The sequence below is a fragment of the Phascolarctos cinereus genome, unplaced genomic scaffold, assembly GCF_003287225.1.
Source record: "Phascolarctos cinereus isolate Bilbo 61053 unplaced genomic scaffold, phaCin_HiC Scaffold_4;HRSCAF=312, whole genome shotgun sequence".
NCBI lineage: Eukaryota > Metazoa > Chordata > Mammalia > Diprotodontia > Phascolarctidae > Phascolarctos > Phascolarctos cinereus.
The window spans coordinates 63,989,088-64,011,076 of NW_027555847.1; the positions used below are offsets into that span (position 1 = coordinate 63,989,088).

General features: G+C 41.8%; 1 protein-coding gene across 1 annotated transcript in view; it reads right to left on the reverse strand.

Moving 5' to 3' along the window:
* The window catches only part of NUP210 (nucleoporin 210), a 170,250-nt gene that overhangs the window by 22,939 nt on the left and 125,322 nt on the right, over positions 1–21,989 (reverse strand). The window contains 9 exon segments of the mRNA XM_020981244.2: positions 1,308–1,482; positions 4,717–4,808; positions 10,665–10,823; positions 11,680–11,811; positions 12,962–13,042; positions 16,168–16,347; positions 16,796–16,858; positions 21,394–21,529; positions 21,781–21,908. Coding sequence (XP_020836903.2) covers positions 1,308–1,482; positions 4,717–4,808; positions 10,665–10,823; positions 11,680–11,811; positions 12,962–13,042; positions 16,168–16,347; positions 16,796–16,858; positions 21,394–21,529; positions 21,781–21,908 — 1,146 coding nt within the window.

Genomic DNA, 21,989 nt, shown 5'->3' on the forward strand with positions numbered 1-21,989 from the left:
AACAAAACTCAACTCTACTCTGCCTCCTCCCAGTGGCAGAAAACCAAAAAGCAGAAGCTTGCTTAGGCTGGCATAGTGGCATTTTGTGCATTTTGTGCTGCAACAGAGGGAACTGGGTTAAGAGGGGTGTGTGTGTGTGTGTGTGTGTTGTGTGTGTGTGTGTGTGCGCGCGCGCGCACTAAACCTAAGAGAAAGAATCCAGCATGCAGCTGGGGCCAGTCCTGTCCCCCTAGAAGTCAGCTGTGGCAAACACTGAGCCTGCTAAAATACGAATTACCATCTGTGGGAGGAGGTTGAGACCGTTTTGAACTCCATCCTCCAGGGGAACTGTCATAAAAGATGAAGTAGTCAGAGTGAGAAACAGAAGAACTTAAGGGGGAAAAAGAGACTGAAACTAAGAAAGACTTCAGGAGGAAGAAAACTCTATTAAAGACCTTGAGTATAAGAAGGTATAAACTAACGGGGAAAATATTAATAGCAGATGGGAATACGACTTTCAGATCGGGTAAAAGAGTCCAGACATCTATGAGTAAATATAGTAAGACAAATGAAAATGGTATCAACACTCGATGAAGCAGGAGACCCCATGGATTCTCAAGAGAACATGAAACTGCAGCAAGATTTTTCTGAATGGTTTAAAAGAGAATAAGAATTGGGAAAGCAGAATTTGTGGCCTGCATAGCAAAAATAATCAACAGAACAGAAAAAGTTGAATCTACACAGGCAAGTCTCATTAAAGAAATGAAAGAGAAAACTGGGAATACAAATACACAGAAGTGAAAGAAATCTGGAAGAAGATAACCTAAAAGTAATTGTGTTAAAAGATGGTATGATCTGCACATAAGCGAAAGACAGTGATCTTTAAACAGGCGGCATAGAGACAATGTAAGGATTATAGGGTTGTCTCCCAGAAGAACATGAACACAAGTCAAAAAACCTGAATACCATAATGCAAGAAATAATGCAAGAAAACAACTCAAACTTTTTGAACACAGAAAGCAAAATGCCTATTGAAAGAATCCACAAATGATCTTGAGGAAAAAAATCAATTTACTACTTATTGTCATATGGCAGTTGTAAAGGAAGTGCTTTTAAATCATGAAACACTATATAAATGTGAACAGATATTATTATTCATTCACGTGACTTGTTTACCACTCAAGTATGAAATGGGTTTTTCTTTAAAAGTGCATCCATCTGGTGTGTATAGAGGTTAAAATTCTCATACTTGCAAGGGGAAAAGAGGCATAAACCCTAAAGATTTTATTATTCCAGAGACAGAAGGAAAAAGAATCATCCTATCCCACCTTCACAGCTACAATAATTGTCTGGTTGACTCCAAAAGGCTCTTGTGAAATCACTTCAATTGTTGATGTCCCAATCAATGATCCAGATACCAGGAAGCCTTTCTCATCGATGTACACAACAGGAGACTTTTCTGGTCCATCCAGAATGCGGTAACTCAGAGATGCAACTCCATCCCTCAAAGAAGCAAAAACAGACTCTCTTAAGAAAGGCATTTATTTGCATGGGAAGCTGAAGAGGCTGCTGGGGTCAAATCAGGGAAAAGTCTGTGTGGTTGGGACACTACCAGACTGAATCCAAGGAGCTTTGCTGTGCAATCTGAGTATCTTCTCCACAAATTCTGATTTTAGCCTGCTTAGGGGGAAGTAAAAAGCCTTATCTTGCTTCCACCATGTATCAGGACCCACTTGCTGTCAGCTCTACAGCAGCCTCATCATTCACTGATTGAAAGCTTAATTTGGAAAACTAATGGTTCTAGGGGACAACATACTTTCTCAGAAGTCATTTGGTGAACAGTGTCTAATGGGCATTAATCAGCAAAAAAAGAAAGGTACAGAGGGTTAAACTTCCATCAGACACTTGGAGATTTTTTTACCACTTCAAAATACTTTTAAAGCACTTGACACCCTGATGAAAAGCCACAGCTGGACACAATTCTCTCCCTTCCAGGTCTTCCATCTCCATTCCAAGTACGCACTGTTTCCAAGGCTCCAGATTTGGGTCTGTTGCTGCCACCACCACATCTGGCCACTAGGTGTGCACTGAACCCTCCCAATATTGACTACCACTGGGAAGTCTTACTTTCCCATATAACTACGGCATATTAGGTTGGGGTTTTCAAAATGAACTTTTGCTAGGAGACTGGTCGTTGAGGGTATAAAGAAGGGATAGGTAAAAGCAGAGAAAAGAATGCATTTTCTGAATTCAACTAAAATGTCTAATCACACATTGGCTTAACTAGTTGCTTACAAGGTACCCCAAACTCTGGTTATGTTTCTTCACCAAAATCTAACTCACTTTCTCCTTAGATTCTGACCCATCCAGTATTACTGCTCTTATGAGTCAGGATTCTTATCCTTGTTACTACAATTGCTGAGCGTTGTATAGCCATCAGGAATAGTTTTACAGCAGGAAAGAGACCTCAGAGGGTCATCTAATTCAAGCCTCTCATTTTTCAGATTAAGAAACAAGGGACCAGAAAGACAAAATCACTTGTCTCAGATGCCATGGGTAGTGAAAGAGGCAGAATTTGAACCCAAGTCCTCTGACTCCAAATCCAGATTTTTTTCCACTTCCTCACACAAGGCAGGTACCACCCTCGCCTTCAAAGTTTTTGCATGACCTTCTACTTCCTTTACTAGGTAGATGCACTCTTTCTCTAACCACTAGTGCCTAAAAAGCAGCCAGGCAGCGGCATGATGGATGGAGTGCTAGACCCAGAATTAGGAAGATCTGAGTTCAAAACCAGCCTCAGCCAATTACCAGTTGCATTATCCTGAGTAAGTCACTTCATTTCTTTCTGACTCAATTTTCTTAGCTGTAAAGTGGGAGTAGCAAGAGCACCTTTCTCAAATGGATCAAATGAGATAGTATTTGTGAAGTACTTTGGGAACCTTAGAGTGTTATATAAATGCTAGCTCTGCTAGCTCTTATTATGTCAAAACTCCCTGTTCCTTTTAAGCTTATTTCCTATTCTCTTCCTGTCTGAAGGAGCCAGTCTGATGCTCATTTGTAGAATGAAATGACTGACAGTTCTTGAGTTTCAAAAATATTGTACACTTTTCAAGGTAGGTGAACACACATGCATCAATCTTTAAGATTCCTCCAAATAGCCATATTTGAAACAAAGCAGATGCCAATCAGTTGGGGATGAGCTGAACAAATAGTATATCGATGCAAGTGAATATTATCATGCTATAAAATGAAGATAATGGAAAGACTTACATGAACTCATGCAATATGAAGGAAGCAGAACTATGAGAACAATATAGTCAATGATTATACTAACACAAATGCAAAGAACGCTAAAAAGGAGTCCTCCACCTCAACATAACTGTAAGAATCAACTTTGGTGGGACGGCTAGGTAGTGCAGTGCACAGAGCACTGGCCCTGCAGTCAGGAGGACCTGAGCTCAAATCTGGCCTCAGATACTTGACACTGCTAGCTGTGTGACTCTGGGAAAGTCACTTAACCCTGATTGCCTCCAAAAAAAAAAAAAGAATCAACCTTGGTCCCAGAGAAAAGAGAATGAAACATTTCCCTCCAAGGGTGTAGGACATTGTATACTCTGTTGGATATGTTCCTTATGGGTTTTGTTTTGCTTTACTTGGGGAAGAGTTCAATGCCAGAAGGTGGGGGTGCTACATCCAGAAATGACTGTGATGTAAACAAAAAGGACATCAGTAAAAAATTTTAAAAATTCACCAATAGCCAGGTTTTCCCCTGGTTCAGTTTATTCATCTACAAAACGGGAATGATGATGATGATGATGAGTGAAACTATTATTATCACTATATATCTATCTCATGAGAGGCAGCAGAACATTGTGAATACAGAAACAACTTGACATCTATTATCTCACAGGACCCTGCGCAAAGCAGTTAACCTCTTGGTTGCCTGGGCAACTCTCAAAGATTATAAATTGCAGAGAAAAGTGCCAACTTGTATTATTAGAGGGAATTGTCTAACCTGAGAGCTCTATATACCCAATTTCAGCTCCAGTCCCTCTCCCTGGCCCACCTACTGCATAGAATTGTTGTGAGGAAAGTTCTTTGTAAATTGTAAAGTAGTATATAAAAGTGAGTAGTTATTCCCTTAACAAATACATAAAATGGATGTTAGTAAGCATGAGGTCTGTTACTTCAAATCAGAAGCTGGAATACTGCAATGTAGTATAGCAATTTTTTCCCTTTTATGTAGAGAAATTTGACTAGGCACCTCTGATGTCTATCTGTTTGAAGAGGCAGTTCAGTATATTGATTGCAAAGAACCCAGGTTCGAGTTCCCTTTTCATCTTACTAGATGTATGACCTTGGAAAAGATTCTTTAGGAAGTTTCTCATCATTAAAATGGGGCTAATCATAAGTGCCCAATCTCCCTCAAAGAGTTATTAACAAAGATCACATGAGGCATTGTATGTAAAGCATTTGTGACTCCAAAGCTCTACAAAAAGGTGAGCTATTCTATAGCCTGAGGAGAAGAGAAAACAGAAAACGAATTCTAAAGAAGTAGGGATGAAAGAGAAATGAGAAAGGGTGTGTGAATTTTCAATGAAACGTCAGAAAAAAACCGTATTTCCATTGTATTTCAAGTTTTTTCCACTTTTTTGAGAAACCTGGAGGCTGACCCCACCTCCCCCATGCATGCACAACCTTTGTGACCTTGGGAAGAACTCTATCTGAGGCACGTACCTGTTTGTCTGAAGTTTTATAAATGAGTTCGGTGACATTAATATTTGTTCGGCTTCTATTTCAGGATTAAGCAGTAGCAGCTTTTCAAATACCTGTGTGTGTGAGAGAGAGAGAGAGAGAAAGAGTGAGTTAGTTTTATTACCTCCAGTATCATCTGAGTCACACACATCTGTTTAGATTCCCTCATGGGGTGGGAGCCAAGAAAAGTGAGAAAACAGAAGGCTAAAGTAATTGTTTTAAGCTACTTACAACTGAGTCATTATTGAACTTCTCTATAACAGAAAACTAAACTTTCAGACGGGCAAAAGACATGCTGAAAGCAACTAGATAGGCCATTTCCATCTGCTCTTATATTGAAATGAAGGTGGGACAGTTACCCTTTTAAGCAAGGACAAATCTGCTGAGAATGCCCCTTTGGTACTCCTACCTAAAATTCTAAAGTTTTACTTAAAAACGTGTGCAAATGAGAGGCTATAGAAAGCTCTGGCAGAATGAGGACTCTAGCACCATTCCAAATATAATGCTACCAAGACACCTCTCTCTCCCTCTCTCTCTCTCTTCCTCTCTCTGTTTCACTCCCTTTATGTTAACATCCTGATCCTCACCGACAGCTGCTCAGACTCTGATTTCCTGTTTCATCACTTCATTGCCTTATCTCATCCCCTCCCTATCTTGACACATTCTGACAGTATCCACAAAGATCCAGAGAAGTGGTGAGTCAAGCCACCATGAGATGAATTCAATCAAGGAGATAGTAAAGCTTAAAACACAAACCTAATGCTTTTCCTTACATGTTGGTAGCTTCACCTGGCTACATTCTAACTTAGACTGTCTGGTCTATCCGGGATCAGTGCTGTTAGAAATCCAGGGTCTCTCAACTGGCTTACTCACCTTCACCACAAAGGGCTGCCACTGAGCCAATATGACCCAATACAACTACCATCAGAAGAAGCCAGCCAGGAGACATGGTACAGTGGAGAGAGTGTTAGATCGGGGACTAGAAATTTCAAATGTTGGCTCTCCTAATTACTACCTATGTGACTTTGGACAAGTTGCTTAGCATTTCTGGACCTCGGTTTCTTCATGCATAAACCAAAGGGATGGAACTAAATAACCTCTAATGTCCCTTTTGATTCTAGATCTCTGATCTTATAACTTGAGTTCTGGCACCATCACCTATGATCTGTATGACCTTGGACAAGTCACAGACTCCCTGAGCCTCAGTTTTCTCATCTATAAAAAGACTCTACTGCCACTTAGATGAACAGGTCTCTGTCATGAAGATCTTATGAGGTAATATATGTAAAAAAGCTTTTTAGTTGTAAAGAACTCTAAAAATGTCAGTCACTATTAGTACCCTGGGTATGGGGCGGGGGGGGATATGGGGCTTTCTGTCTCCTTCATGTACTATCTGCCCAAAGCACTTGCCTTTTTGTCTTACTTCCTTCTCTAAGGCACCATCCTTCCTGAAGATCCTCATCAGCACATCCTTCTCCAAATAGACCACAAAGCCATCTCAGAACAAGCAAAGGCATCTGCTTTCAGAGATTATACTCAGAGGCCCATTCTGTCTGCCCTAGAACAAACTCTGGGTCTCAGGAAAACAAACCAGGAAGAACAGAATTGGGAGTCAATGGGTTAAAGACAGGGCTGTGTGGGGAGCCAGTTATGTCAGCTACTGAGAACTGACTGTTAAAACATCAAATTCTACCAATCAGGGATTGATTTATTGTTTTAAGAAAGTGATGTTAACAATGCAGATTAAACTTAATGGTGAGGTGTGTGAACTTTTTTCCCCCGAAGAGCAGAGATGTTAAACATTTGCCAACATGCCCCTGGATACAAATACAGGCAGAGTTCTAAACCCAAAGCCTAGAGGTCTGAGTTCCAGCCTCATTTCAGAAATTTACAAACCATCTGACCACAGGCATCCTTTATCTCCTTTAACTTTGGTTTCCTTTCTGTTTTGTAGATTAGTTATGTCTGACTCTTCATGACCCCATTTGGGGTTTTCTTGGCAAAGATACTGCAGTGGTTTGCTATTTTCTTCTCCAGCTCATTTTACAGATGAGGAAGCTGAGGCAAATAGGGGTTAAGTGACTTGCCCGGGGTCACACAGTAAGTATCTCAGGCCAGATCTGAACTCAGGTCCTCATGATCATAGAGCTGGTGCTCTAGCTACTGTACTACGTAGCTACCTTTACTGCCCTCATAATGTTGTTTAAAAGAAAGCACTTTGAAAACCAATAAGGTAGGGGCAGCTAGGTGGCTTAGTGGATAGAGCCCCGGCCCTGGATTCAGGAGGACCTGAGTTCAAATCCGGCCTCAGACACATAACACTTACTAGCTGTGTGACCCTGGGCAAGTCACTTAACCCCATCGCCTAGCCAAAAAAAAAAAAAAAGAAAGAAAACCAATAAGGTAATAAACATGAATGCAATGTATAAATGGTAAAATTCTATACATCTAAGCTATTTATTAAGGTTGTTACCATTATCACCCAAGCCCATGCAACCTATGTAGATCTATAAGAGAAGCACTCTAAGGGGACATGGGTCATAGGTCACGGTGAGGGAGTTTCTGGGATAAGCTGATGGGATCCATGTTAAATTTTTTTTTAATGTTACATAGCACTTCATAGCTTACAAATCAGTTTCACATATACAGTTATTCTATAATGTATATACATGTGAATATGTGTACATATGTATATAAATCACCCATTTTGAGTTGCACAATAGCCCTGTAAATAGAATAGAGAGATGATATTATCCTCCTTTTATACATGAAGAGACCAAGGTCCAGAGAAGGTAAATGCATTATCTAAGCTCAAACAAGTAACATCTGATAGAACGTAAGCCCTTTGAAGGCATGGACCATTTTACTTCTGTCTTTGTATCCTCAAATCTAAGTGCTTAACCAATGCCTGCTCATTAACTGACTTAAGTGGCAGAACCGGATCTCAAATCCAGGACTTCTAGTTCCAAAGTCCAGCGTTCTTCCCAGTTCTACTCTGGGTGAAATGTATTTCGTGAACCACTGAGTCTGCTGTTGAGCGGCATCAGACTCAGATTTCTGTTAGGGCCTGGATGCGTGGGTCAGAGGTTGATTTGCAGTCCCTCTTTGTAAATCCCTAAAACAAGACTCAATGGGGTCCCTCTTCTTTTTACTGTTATTTACATATCTATTTCTATAATACCTCCATTCCCAAAGAATGGAGGAAGTAGCATCCATTTCCAGTAGAAATCAGTCTTAGTGTGTGGGAGATAAAAATTAATCCTTCCCCGGAAATCTCCACTCAGAGCAGAAACCAGTGTTATCTCTGGGGAAGGGCCAGTTCAGTTACCGTGCTTTCTGAAACCTGCTCCCTCCTCTGCTTCAGTGCGTCTGTGATCTAAAGACCTCAAAATGAGTCATTTCCATTTCTCTACCATTGACCCCACCTGCCAAGTGAAAGAGGGCCTATCTAGGGGAGACCAAGCAGTGCTGCTAACAGCCCTGTGCCAGGAGATCTGGCCAAATGGCAGGGTTGAAAAGAACAGGAGAGAAACTGCCCATTAGCCTCAGAAGCCGGAGTTGACTGACTGACTGACACATGACACTTAGGAACAGTGTTTCTCCTTATCTTGTTCATTATGATTATCATCATCACTGCCATCCTCAGGAACATCAGTCCTTATTTGGGCATGGATACCGCAGAGCAGTACATACATTTACTCACCTCAGAAAGTACCCCTGGCTTCCTGGCCTGGCCGGGCTGGGTGTGGCTGCCTGCGTGTGGGCAGGGTAGGGTGGTAAGAGTTCCCAAACTTGGTCTATTATCAGGAAATCCTTCCAAAATGGCCAGGGAAAGAGACACAATGAAGGAGCAAATTCCAGGCAGTGTCTTTAACTGGGAATTCAGTATGTAATGGTGAAGGAGTACTGTAAGCCTCACCTATTACTGAGAAGAAGATGACCACAGACTCCTTGAATGAAATATTAGGATTCGGAAGGAACTTAGCACTGAAGCCAACTTTGATTTTGACATTGTCAAACCAGGGTACAGAGATAAATTGACTTGCCCAATGTTTCACCACTAACTAGTTTCTCTTTCTAGGCTGACTGCTCCTTACTCCCCTGTCACAAGCTCTCCGTTCTAACCAGTGTGGCCTCCTTACTGTGCCCCCTACAGAGAATGCCAGCCCCCACCACTGTGCCCTATGAAAGCTCTTCTCCATGCCTGAAACGCTCTTCCTCCTCACCTCCTAGTTTCTGATCAAGGTGCTAGCTCCTTTCAAAGGCCTTGCTGATGTCCCCAGTTGTTGGTACCCCTACCCAAATCGCTCTGTGTTAATTTTGTATATATCTTGTGCTTAATTATCTATGAATTGGTACTCCCCACACCAAGATAGAGTGTAAGCTCACTGAGGGCAAGGATGACCTCACTTTGATCTCTGTGTCCTCAGAATCTTAGTGATGTGTCTATTGCATCGCACAGTAATTCTTGTTGATTGACTGGAGAGGAATCCAGTCCAAAGAGTCAGAGGCGAGAGTCCATAACAACACGTACTGCCTCCTGAGCAGCTGACTGGGTCCTAGGGTTGAATTTGATGATCTGTAACATCAGCCTTGAAATTTTGTGAGCCTAAGCCGTCCTCTGTTGTTGTTGTCATTGTCACTTTTTTTTCAGTCGTGTTTAACTCTTCATGACCCCATTTGGGATTTTCTTGGCAAAGATACCGGAGTAGTTTGCCATTTCCTTCTCCAGCTCATTTGACAGATAAGGAAACTGAGGTGTACAGTGTTAAGTAACTTGCCCAGGGTCACACAGCTAACAAGTGTCTAAGGCCAGATTTGAACTCAGGGTCTTCTGTCCAGACTAGTGCTCTATCCATCGAGCCACCTACCTGCCCTGAGCAATCCTCTACAAAAGTCGACAGTCAGGAAGCAAACAGGACAGTAAAGGATCTCGTACTCTTGATATCCATTTTCATTACCCTTATCCCCACAACTTGTCCACTCTCTCCTTGTGCCCATAAGACAACTCTGCCGCACAGCTCAAGGAGTCTGAGCTTCATGGAAAGCTGCTGAGATAAGCCATGTTCTCTCTGAGTCTCAGTGTCCTGAGCTGTAAAACTGGGGCAATAACACCTGTGGTTCCTACTTTTCAGCATCAAATGAGATCCAATCTATAAACTTTAAAACAGTATACAAATGTCAGCAGTGATGAAGATAATGTGCATAGCTGTAAATTACATGACACTTTACAACTAGAACTCAGATCTCACTGCCACTCAAAAGACACAAAAATGATGTTTGCTGTGAGTGCACTGGCATCTATCTACCATCACGACTTATTCATTTAAGACCGAGTAGGAACATGAACCAAGGAATGAATTGGCCCACAATGCTGGGCTATGTGTGGTTTCCCCTAGGTTTCAGACAGTCAAGGAAGGAAAACAAACGAGCAAAGAAGAAGGAAATACCAGAAGCCCCACTCTTATTGCTGGTAGCTGGGTTACTGAAGGAGTTAAACCAAAGAGTCCCTGGACTATAATTCCTACAGGTAGGAAAAATGGGGTCCCAAAGTGGGAAGGACCTAGGAGCACATCCAATCTCAACCTGAGGCAGAAATCCCCTCTCTAACATACTTGGCAAATGGTCATCCTGCCGCTGCTCAAAGATGGACAGTGAATGGGGTTTCATAGTCCACTGCAGGACTGCCGGCCCTCATTGTTAAGCAGTTTTTCCTTACCTTTAGCCAACTTCCCTCTTTGGTCCTATCTTGGATGTGTATGCTGTGACATCCCTCTCCATCCCCAGCAGAACAAGGCTGCTCCCTCTCTCCCATGACAGCCCTTCCCATACTTGAAGGTACTGATCAGAGCCCTCCTCCCAGCTTCACAGACACCCTGAGATTGATTTCTTGAGCTTGGCATTTCCCATTCATGTGCCTTCATATTTACCTGGATCTGGATTTCATCTGACAGCTCCCTTGCCAAGCCATAGAACTGTCCTGCTGAGGGTTCCAGGGTTTTGACCACAACCTTCAAACCTGTTCTTCCCTTCACTCGGCCATAAACACTCATAGCGAAGTTATACTTGGATGGGAGCCGGAGAGAAGCCTGCAACATCAACATTCTTTCAAATACAGCACCTTATGTCTTCTGCCCAGAGGAGCAGGGCAGTTTCAAGCATCAACTCCAAACCCTTTCCAGGTGTCTCCACATTACAAGCCTTTATGTCAAAGAGTTAGTCTGGTCTTTTCTGTCTGCCTCTCTTCTTCTTTTCTGGTCAAGATAGCTCACAAATTCATTAAGAAAAAAACAAACTCCAAAGTGATGAGAAATAGCAGTCACCAACAAAACAAACACAAAACAAGAAATTCATTCTATACTACATGTTGCCCCTATACATTCTATCCTACATTCTATACTACATGTTGCCCCTAATCTCTAGAGATAGACTAAGAGAATAGAATAATGCTAGATCTGGCATCATGAAACCAGGGTTCAAATCCTGGCTCACTCTCCTTTCCTGTGTGGTGTGACTAAGTCAGCTAATGTCTTTGAGCTTCATTTTCCTCATCTAGAAAATAGTTAGTAATGTTTCTCCCAGCTACCTCACAGGCTTTCCGTAAATAAAAATGCAAACCTTATAGAACTATTAAAAACTTAAATAAAAATAGTTGTAGCATGCTAGAGTCAGTTTACGAGAGCTTAACCACACAGAGACAAGGATTTTTTGCCCAAAGACACCTAGTAATCTTCTCTAAAAAAAAGAAAAGAAATCACAGCTTTTGACTCACTTGTCTAGGTTATTGCTTTCCTCTCTGATTTATAGACAGGATGCCTCCTATTGCCTCCTATCTATCCGTTTCTATCACTATGCTGGGAACTCAGACAAGGCTGTGGGGATTGAGGCCCTCTTATGGGTCATTTGCCTGTACTGTGGAGACCCTAGTGAGGCATAGACAAATACCTCGTTATGTCTTGCCCTGATGTCCAGGATGTCTCTCTTGGTGACAGACCAATGAAAAGTTAGCCCTGGTATGGCATTTCCAAAGGAGAAAGGGCTTTGGCTGTTGGTGATACCTGTGACGTAGACCGGCATCTAATTGGGGAGAGGACAAGAAAGGAGCTGAGATATAACAGAAGAGCAGATATGCTCACAGCATTCCCATTTTTAGCATAACACAAAGTCATGTTAAAGGAGAGGCACTGTGACCCAAATGGATAGAAAAGTGGTCAAAAAGCTAGGAAGCTCTGGGTTCAAGTCTCATCTCTGAGACTATGGCTCCATGACTGGACAAATTACTTAACCTCTCAGTGAGCTAAGCAGTTCAGTCAGTCTGTTCCGCCGACCTGCACTGGGAGAGGGTGTTTCCACATTTAGAAGTTCCCTATACCAATGAAATCATAAGTTCAGTACTTATGCCTATACCTAACACAAGGGAATCCTTGAACATAAACTTTGTCCTCAATGGCTTTGTCTCTTAGTATGTTCCCTCTGACTATCTGGCATGCTTGTTAAGGACAGGGAACATGACTTCTCATTTTTTCACTTTTGCTCACCACCTTACAGCACTGCCTTCCTCTCCTTACCCCTCAGGGTCTATCGCATGGGTGGGAAAACTGTAGGTGCTCAATACTTATTAGCTGAATTGAACTGAGGGTTTTTGTAGGGAGGAGGCAGAGGAAGAGGAAAGCCTCACACTGGATGTCATTCCCCACCCCAATAAGCACGTCCTTTGGAAAGGAATGAAGGACAAAACCTCACCCTGGTTATTTGTTAATTATATCTTCATTTGCTTTTACTCTCACTTTCAGCCTGGGATCCAAGGGAGGTAAAAAGGGAAGGTTTTTTTGTTGGTTTGTTTCTAAGCTAAAGCATTTAAATATCTATGTTACCCCAGAGAAATTAATTACAAAACCCAGCAGGACAAGAAAAGAGTGTCAGGATCCCCCAGCCCTTAGCCCAACATGCCCCAAAGATGAGGCTGGATAAGATGGTTACTAAGATCGTCCAGTCATCATCACTGCCCTCAGCTCCCTCCTCTGAATGTCAACGTGAAACTACAGGATACCCTAAGGATCCTTACATCTCTAATAGCCTATGGTTCTGTGACCGCAGCTTAACAGTATAACAGGAGAATAAGATAATGACCTAACAGCAGCATGAAGGAATGAAAAAATGCAGCACAACATGACCTAACAGCAGCATGAAGGAATGAAAAAATGCAGCACAACCCCCTTCATCTCACCTGGGTCCCTGTCTTCATTCTTGTGATGGGAGCTCGGATTCTCACAGCCTTGAGATATACCACCTCCACATCTACTCGATCCTTAAAAAAAAAAATAGCTTAAAATATCTGAATGGTGGGGAAGCTAGATGACACAGTGGATAGAGCACCAGCCTTGGATTCAGGAGGACCTGCGTTCAAATCTGGCCTCAGACACATAACACTTACTAGCTATGTGACCATGGGCAAGTCATTTAACCCCATTGCCTAGATAAATATTCATATATATATACACACACACACACATATATATACACACACACACACATATATACACACACACACACACACACACACATATATATATATATATATAGAGATATAGATATATATAGATATATATCTGATATGAATAGCTCATTGGCCGACTAAGTGCTTGGGGCTAAAGAGTGTAGACCAGAACAGGGTATCATACTTGCCATCAAAGGAGGTCAGGAGGAGGTACCATTCAACTGGATTACACAGTTGGGAAAACTGAGATAGAGGACCCAGGTGACATGGTAAATTGGTAGCTGCCTGAGGTCACACCTCCTGACTGCCACATTGGGCTCAGCTGGAGCTGCCTACCTACCTCCCCTTCTATCTGCTATGAGGCTTGACAGGTTCCCCTTCCCATCATTACTCCATGCCTAATGGAGATACAGATCTATAGAGAGGGGAAATGAGCTGTTTAAAGTATCATTGTAAATAAGTTCAAAGATTTAGCACTGGAAGGGATCTCAGATCACTCTATTTTACTTGGTCCCTTTCTCAGCAAATTTCTAACAGTTCCAAATGAGGCAGGTGATTTTTAAAAAATCATAGCCATGAGAAGGAAGAAAATTATATGCTTGAAATAAAAATAAAAATCAATTCCAAAACGTTATATCTTTTTAAAAATGAAACAATAATTTATACCAGCATGTCAAATCATATTCCAAAATCAATTCCAAAATGATAAGCAATCTAAATAAAAAAAGGTTACATCATTTAAAAAAAAGATGATAGAAAAATGGGATAATTTTTTTAAGGCAATTGGGGTTAAGTGACTTGTCTAGGGTCACACAGCTAGTAAGTGTCAAGTGTTTGGTCTGAGGCTGGATTTGAACCCCGGTCCTCCTAACTTCAGAGCCAGTGCTCTATCCACGGCGCCACCTAGTTGCCCTGATGATAGAAAATTGGATGGATACCTTTTCAAAATCATGTCTAGGATGGGGGGAGGGGGGAGAATTCTTAACCAAATAAGAAATAAAAGAGATGATAACAGAGGACATAGATAATTTTGATTACATGAAATAGAAAAGCTTTTGCACAAACAAAATCAATATAGCTAGGATAAAATATGAAACTGTAGATTGTAGAAAATCTTATTACACATCTTTAATAAAGGTCTGATATCAAAGATATATAGAGACACAACACAAGTACACAAATACCAAGTCATTTCCTAAAAATAAGTAGTCAAAGTATATGAACAAACCAATCTCCAAAAAAGAAGTGCAAACTACTAACTGCCATATAGAAGACTGTTCCAAATCATTGATAAAAAACAAATAAGAAACAACTCAAATTTTACTTCACACCTGGCATATTGCTAAAGATCAAAAAAGTCAACTTTGGAAGGGCTGCAGGAAGACCAGAATGCTGATTCACTGATACTGGAAATATGAATTTATCCAACCACTCTGGACAAGAATTTGCAACTATATATATACATGTATAACCTATATCAAATTGCTTGCCATCTCAGGGAGGGAGGAGAGAAGGGAAAGAGGGAGAGAATTTGGAATTCAAAATAAAAAAGACCTAAATATTAAAAATTGTCTTACATGCAATTCAGAAAAAAATAGAATATTGTTTAAAAAAATAATTTGCAATTACATGAAAAGGTGACTAAAATGAACATCCCCTTGGATCCAGAGATGATTCTGCTGGGCATGTACACCAAGGAGAAAAAACCCCCCAGAAAGTTCCCCTGTAGATGCCAATATATTCATAGCAACACTTTCTTGTGATAGCAAAGAACTGGAAACCAAGTACATAACTGTCGACTGCGGAATGTCTAAATAAATTGTGGTATATGAATGTAACATAATATTATTGGTAGAATATTATTATTATTCTTTCCAGGGATATGCACACCATGGAAGAGAGCTTTCTATTGGGAATGCTTTCATTTTGCTTGACAAAAATCAATAAACAGAGAGGAGAAATGCAGCAACCTGAAATTTTCAGCCCTGATGCCATCTTATTCTAGAGGTGAATCCCTCATCTCCCTCCTTAGTGAAATTAAATCTCTCCACCAGTGGAAGGAGACAGTAAGAGAAAAGAGCTTCATTTCTGTTGCCCTATTTCAAACCTGCTTCTCAACGCTAAGTACAAAAAATGTTAACTTTTGACCAGGTTGAATTGTAATTGTAATTAAGAATTAAAGAAGTGTACTAGGGAAGGAAGAGAGCTCCCAAGAATCCTCCGGAATTTGCCAGGTCCTCTGCCCTGCACTTCTCTAGAAAGGAAACTGAGTTATAACTTGGGGCAACCAGACACAGAAGAAGAGATAGAGGATTACAATCTAGGCAGACAGTGATGGGAAAAATTTGGGGGAAATTTCTCAATGGATATGAAATCTTAGTTCTCCTAGCAGCAAAAAGATACAGCCTCCTAAGTTCTCCCCAAATAGAAACAGGAGATTGTTTTGGGATGCTCCAGTCTCCAAGCCTTGCATACTGGGGCTGAAGGCTCATTAACTCTTCATTTTAGCAGGTATATTAAAGAACAAAAGTAATTTGGAATCACTCGGCTATTCTGGCTTTTGCAAATGTCATATGCTTTTTGATTGACTAAATATTTGCTCAAGAAATATATTCTTTTTATCCCCTAGTAGAATAAGACCAGGCATGAACTCTAGTCAATGCTCAATTATTCATATTAATGGTTATCAGGTCTAGCAGGAATTATTAAAATTATGTAGATAATCTATACACTTTCCCATCAAAATTTCCACTAGGACTATTAAAAATAAGCAAACCAGACAGCTGGATGTTGGCTCTTTTTCCTTCCTCGGCCCAGCCCACTGTGGAAGTGCTGATGATCCAAAGGTCAATGAAAGGAGGAGAAAGAAAAGGACAAGAAGTGGTATCCTGCAACAAATCTTAGATAAACGAAGAGTTACTAACGGGGTACGTTACCTGAGACACTATGACAACTTTTCCAGTTTCTGCATCAACAGCTTGAACAAGCCCTGATACCGTCCCATTGCCAACGGTGAGGCCCCTGACCAGACCAGTGCTGTTCACTGAAGCAATCCTCTCATCACTGATGGAGAAAATGATGTTGGATTGAGGTTGGGGACCTCCCTCTGAAGTGATCTGGAGTTGTGGAAAACAGCCGTGATTATCAGCAGCGTGTCCTCAAGTCTTGCTCTACTCTAGTTAATACTTGTATAAATTTCCATTTTGTGGATATGACAGGTTTGTTCTAGGCAGCAACTCATCCTCACAGAGCTGACACTTATTTTGCTGAAAAGTACATTGACTGTATCCAATTTAAGCCTCCACTCTGACAACACATTAGAACAGAAAAGTGGCCAAGTGTGGACATGTCTGAGGGCTGCAGAACTGGTGGACAGGGAGAACAGACCTTCACAGAGAAGTATGGATAAAATCCAATCTGTGGTCTTCAACAGGGCCCAGCACAGAAAGACTAGAGGTATGTGAAGTGTCGGGGAGTGGTATTTACTGACCTCAATGTCACAAGAGCTGTCTACTTACTGCAGTAGGATCACCTCAAAGCAAACTAAATAAAACTGACTCTTACCTGCATCATTGCACCAATGATCAAAGTCACTTTTCTTGGTATTAGTCTGAAGGGAGGAAAGACCTGATAACAGAGAAAGAAATGGAAGCAGGTGACCTTATGTTCTCGTCTCAAACCATTTCAGCCAAAGTCCTCAGTCTGCCATTGAAAGCCCTTCAAAACTGATTTTTTTAATTAATAATTTTTTTAAATTTAATTTTAATTTTAATTAATTATAATAGGCACCATTCTACAGGGTTTACAGAAGCAAAAGCAATGGATTTGGAGCCTTGGTTCTGCCATTTACCACCCTGTGGGACCTTGGGTAAGTCACATAGGGTAGTAAATGAATAACTTTGTCTCTCTGGGTCTCAGTTTCCTCACCTGCAAAGAATGAGGGTGATGGACTTAATGACTTCTAAGATCCCTTTCAGCTCCAAATTTATGATCCTATGATTTAATGCACATCACTCCCCTTCACACAAACTATGTTGCAAAAGCCAAAATGACCTACTCAATATTTGCCAAATTTGGCATCATCTGCCTGTGTGACTTTGTACAGGCTGTCACTCAAGGCTATGATACACTACTTCCTCTCATCTACCCATCAGAATTTCTGGCTTTCTTTCTTTTTAGGCAATTGGGGTTAAGTGACTTGCCCAGGGTCACACAGCTAGTAAGTGCCAAGTGTTTGGTCTGAGGCCGGATTTGAACTCAAGTCCTCCTGATTTCAGGGCCAGTGCTCTATCCACTGCACCACCTAGCCGCCCCATTTCTGGCTTTCTTAAAGGCATAACTTATACACCACCTCCTACAGAAAGTCCTTTCTGATGCCCTCCCCAGTGCCCCTCCTCTTCAAATGATCATGTATATACTAATCTGTTTACATGCTGTATCCATGCAATAGAATGGAAGCTCCTTGAGGACAGAGGCTGGATTTCATTTTGCTCACGTATCCTGAAGGCCTAGAGAGGCAATGTGGGGTAGTGGAGAGAAGGCTGGCCACAGATTCCGGAAAACCTGGGGGTCATGTCCTGCCTCTGACACATTGGCTGTATGACCCTGGGGAGCCTCCCAGGGTGCCTAAGCTAATTTCTAGGTTAATCGGTATAAATTACAGAAATGATGCTGTCCTGCATTTTGAAAAGGCATTTCCTCATTTGGAGCCTCCTCCAGCCCCTTGCCTCCTCACACACGCGCTAATGAAATCATAGATCTGGACCAAAATGAAAAACAAAACCACCAATGCCTAATGAAGTGCCTTGTACATAACAGACACTTACTAAATGATGTCTGGATTGGGTGAATAATTAACAATTCCCCACACATACCCCCAAAGCAAAAGGAAGGTAATCTCTGCAAAATCACCCTGTCAGAACAGCTGCACATTCCCAAATTACTTTCATGCTCCAAAAGAGAATAATAACAATCCTTCACATATGCGTAGTTGATAAATTACTTTGTATTACTTTTTCTATAATTTGCATTTACTTATTTGTATACACGTATCGCCCCAGTCAGGGACTGTTTCTCTTCTGTTCCTTCTTTATATCCATGGGTTCAGCACAGTGTTTGGCACACTACAGGTGCTTAAAAATGTAAATTGGATTGATCTGAACAAATTAATTTCACACTCATTTTTGTTCACTCCTGTCATCTGGCCAGGGCAAACAAACTGAGCCTTCTTAGGTCCTGGCAGGACTATGCCACTTGGGACAAGAATAATGTTTGTCACTACGCTATGCTCCGTTATGACTCAGCTTCAGTCAGCCCAGTCTAGCTCTGTACCCCTACCTCCCACTCCCAATACGTATCGTTCTCTTTTCCATCTCCAAAGCCTTTGCCCCTGTCCTCCCAACTCCCTGGAATACATCCCCAAAAGCCTCTCCAATGCAAATCCCATTCTTTGGGACCCCACTGAAAACTCCACTCACTGGTAAAGCCTCCCTAGGCTCACTAGAACTTAAATTGATTTTCCCCTTTTCCTCGGGTTCTTCCAGATGTTTTGTACTGATACATTATCTTAGAATTCTTCTTTATCAAGCTCATGGATGCCGGCTTTGTTTGCTTAACGATGCTATATAAACCCTTTGGTGGCTCTCTGCTTCCTAGCTTTCTTTGTATTCAATCCAACAAGCTTTTAACTAGGCATCTACTAATGTAAAAGGCATGGTGCTAGGTACTCCGGATACAAAGACAGAATTTAAAAAACCATCTCTGCCCTTAAGAAAATTGAATTCCACATGAGGGAATATGACAAACTTGTAAGGAGATGAGTATAGATGTGATTATTTGAGTAGTGAAATGATGGTAACAATTTGGAAGCTCCAGAGAGGCTTCCAGAGGGAGGCGGCATCTATGCTGCTTGGAGGAAGGCAGGGATCCTAAAAGCCAGAGGTGAGAAGGGACTACATTTCAGGCCTGTGAGAGAGTTCATGCAAAAGCAGATGGCTGCAATACTGATGTCTGTGACTATCAAGCTGGGAGGTCACATTGGCTGAAACACAAAGTCTGCAAAAGGGGAGAAGAAGCCTATAAAAGTGGGCTGATGTGAGATTGTGAAAGACTTAAAAAGCCAAGCTCAGGAACACGGACTAGACCTGTGAGGTCACTGGTAGAAGAAATTCTCAGATATGGAAACTCTCCCTCCCCAAAAACCCCAGCTCCTCTCTGCAGCCTCTGACTGGAAGGAGCTGTCCAGAGCACCAAGATGTTCAATGACTTTCCCAGGGTCCCACAGTCAGGACACATCAGCCGGGTTTTCACAACTTCCAGGATGGCTCTCTATCCACTACACCACACTGCCTCTTACCAAGCTGAGCAGTTTATAATTTATCACAGAGGCAACAGAGAATCCCTTAAAGTTCTTGAGCAGGCAAATGATGAGGTCAGACATAGGAGCTTAATAAATATGATGTTGAATGAATGATACTGCAGAATACGAGGATTTACCTCTAGAAGAGACCATCCATCCAACCAATCTATCTATCCATCCATCCATCCATCCATCCTCCATTTCAACCCCTCCTTTTACAAAGGAAACTAAAACACAGGAAAGGTAAGTGACTTGTACCAGGTCACACTGTTAAGCAGCTGAACTCAGAATTTGAATTCAGATTTTCTGACTCCAAATTGAGATCACTTCCCATTGCACTCTGGTCCCCTTGCAGAAGACAGCTGCCTCATGGAAGAACAGAATACTTTGTATGAGTGTTTTATTTATCAGGAGAAATGCATTTCATTCCACTAGGAATGCTTTCATCTGGAGGAGCAAATCAAATCAAACTAATTGTCAGAAAAGCTCAGCATACATCCTGCTAGCTCAAGAGACAGTGGCGAGAGACTGGTGCAGGAGATCCAAGACACAGATTCTGGTCCCTTTCTGCCACTAACTCACAGGCTGGTCTTGGCTTAAGAATGTTCCCACCTGGGGCCATGGTTTCTTCATGTGTAAAAATAGGGCTTAGGACTAGATCAGGGTGGAGAATCTGCAGCCTCGAGGCCACAGGTGGCCCTCTAGGTCCTCAAGTGTGTCCCTTTGACAGTAAAACTTGGACTCAGTCAAAGGGCCACATTTGATGACCTAGAGGGCCACAGGTTTCCCCCTACCCCCGGACTAGATTCTCTCCACAGGTCCTTTGGGTGCTTACATTTTATGACTACTTCATGGTCAGCTTCTGCATGACACTGAGATCTCCAAAAGATGCCGTTGAACATTCCTTCTAAAGTATACACTTAGAGATGATTTCTTGGCTGGTGTCACTATAGCCTAGAGCATCTTTGGTGTTAAGAGGACACTGTGGCACAAAGGAAAACAAAGCCTAAGCCAAAGATATAAATGTCTTTGACGTGTACATGAGGGAGCCCTGAAGAGCTCCTCGTGGGTGTGAGAAGCTGCACAATCACTTCTTTGCATCAGAGACGGCAGTCCTGATGGTCTTGAAGGGCTGCAGACATTTTTAAGGGGTTTAGTTCTGCTCTGTAGAGGTCTCAAGGAAGTGGGCAAAATCAGGTTGTCCTCCCAACATCCACATAGGCTTCATCATCTCTGCCCTTTTCTATATGGCAGATCCAATAGCACCTGCCAGTCAGAAGGTAGCACGTTTCTTTCTCCTCCTGGGTCCAATTTGCCTGAACTGAAAAACTGCTAGATTTGAATACAATGTGCCTCCTGCATTTGCTTATGCTATGGTTTTTTAAAAATCATTTATTACCTATCTGTGCATTTGATACGTGTCACATAGGCACACATGATAATGTACTTATTTGCATATATTCCTCCCCCTCTGGAGCTCAATGTACTATAGAGACATGTACTGAGCAGCAGAGCATCCCTCAAACCTAATGCTCCCTCAATTGAATTTCTTTCTACTAAATCAGCCTTATTGCTTTCTGGCTCTAACTTCCTTTGGGGTCTATTAAAAGGCCACATTTTACAAAATGGACATTACCATGTACAGAGAACCATGTAAATGATGAACTAAAGATCATCTGTTCGTGTCATTTCTAAGCAGTTTCAATATTTTAAAAATAATAAAAATCTTAATCCAACTGACTTTTCTTTTAAGCCCATCCAAACAAACCCTTGCTGTGACAGCATGTCAAGTGCCACTCCTTACCTCAATTTGCTGTGGGGCAGAGTTGATTTTTTGTCCAACTTTATCAGCCACGGTTGCTGTTAGGCTGGTCTGCCCAATGGCTGCCCCATGGACAAGAAATGTGGCAGTATAGTCATCAAATGCTTCATCAAGGGCCCTGAAACAGAGGAGATGGAAGAAAGAAGAGGGACCATTAAAACTCTTTGAATTCTCCTTGGGGTTACAGTGGGTTGGCTGCATCATCCGTTTCAGGCATTGGCTGGTACCCCTCCTCCTTAGCTGAATCTTGCTGAATCTGCCTGGGTCCCCTCTCAGGAGTCAGTGCTAGAGATGATGCCAGTATCTGACAGCCAAAAGGGTTCCAATGCTTCAGGTACCCATGAGGGACTTCCCTTGAGGAAAACTCACTCTAGTGTAACAATCTGGGATGCTGCTCGGAGTTTCAAGTCCATGAACGAGAAATATTTGGCCAGAAAAGGCTTCTTGGAGAAATCTAGCACTCGGACATACGCTTTGACAGTCTTCCCAATCTCCACCTGCAATATTTAATGGCAAATTATTGATGCTTCCCACAGAAGGACTGCAATTTACATAGTGAAGTAAGTACATACTTTGAT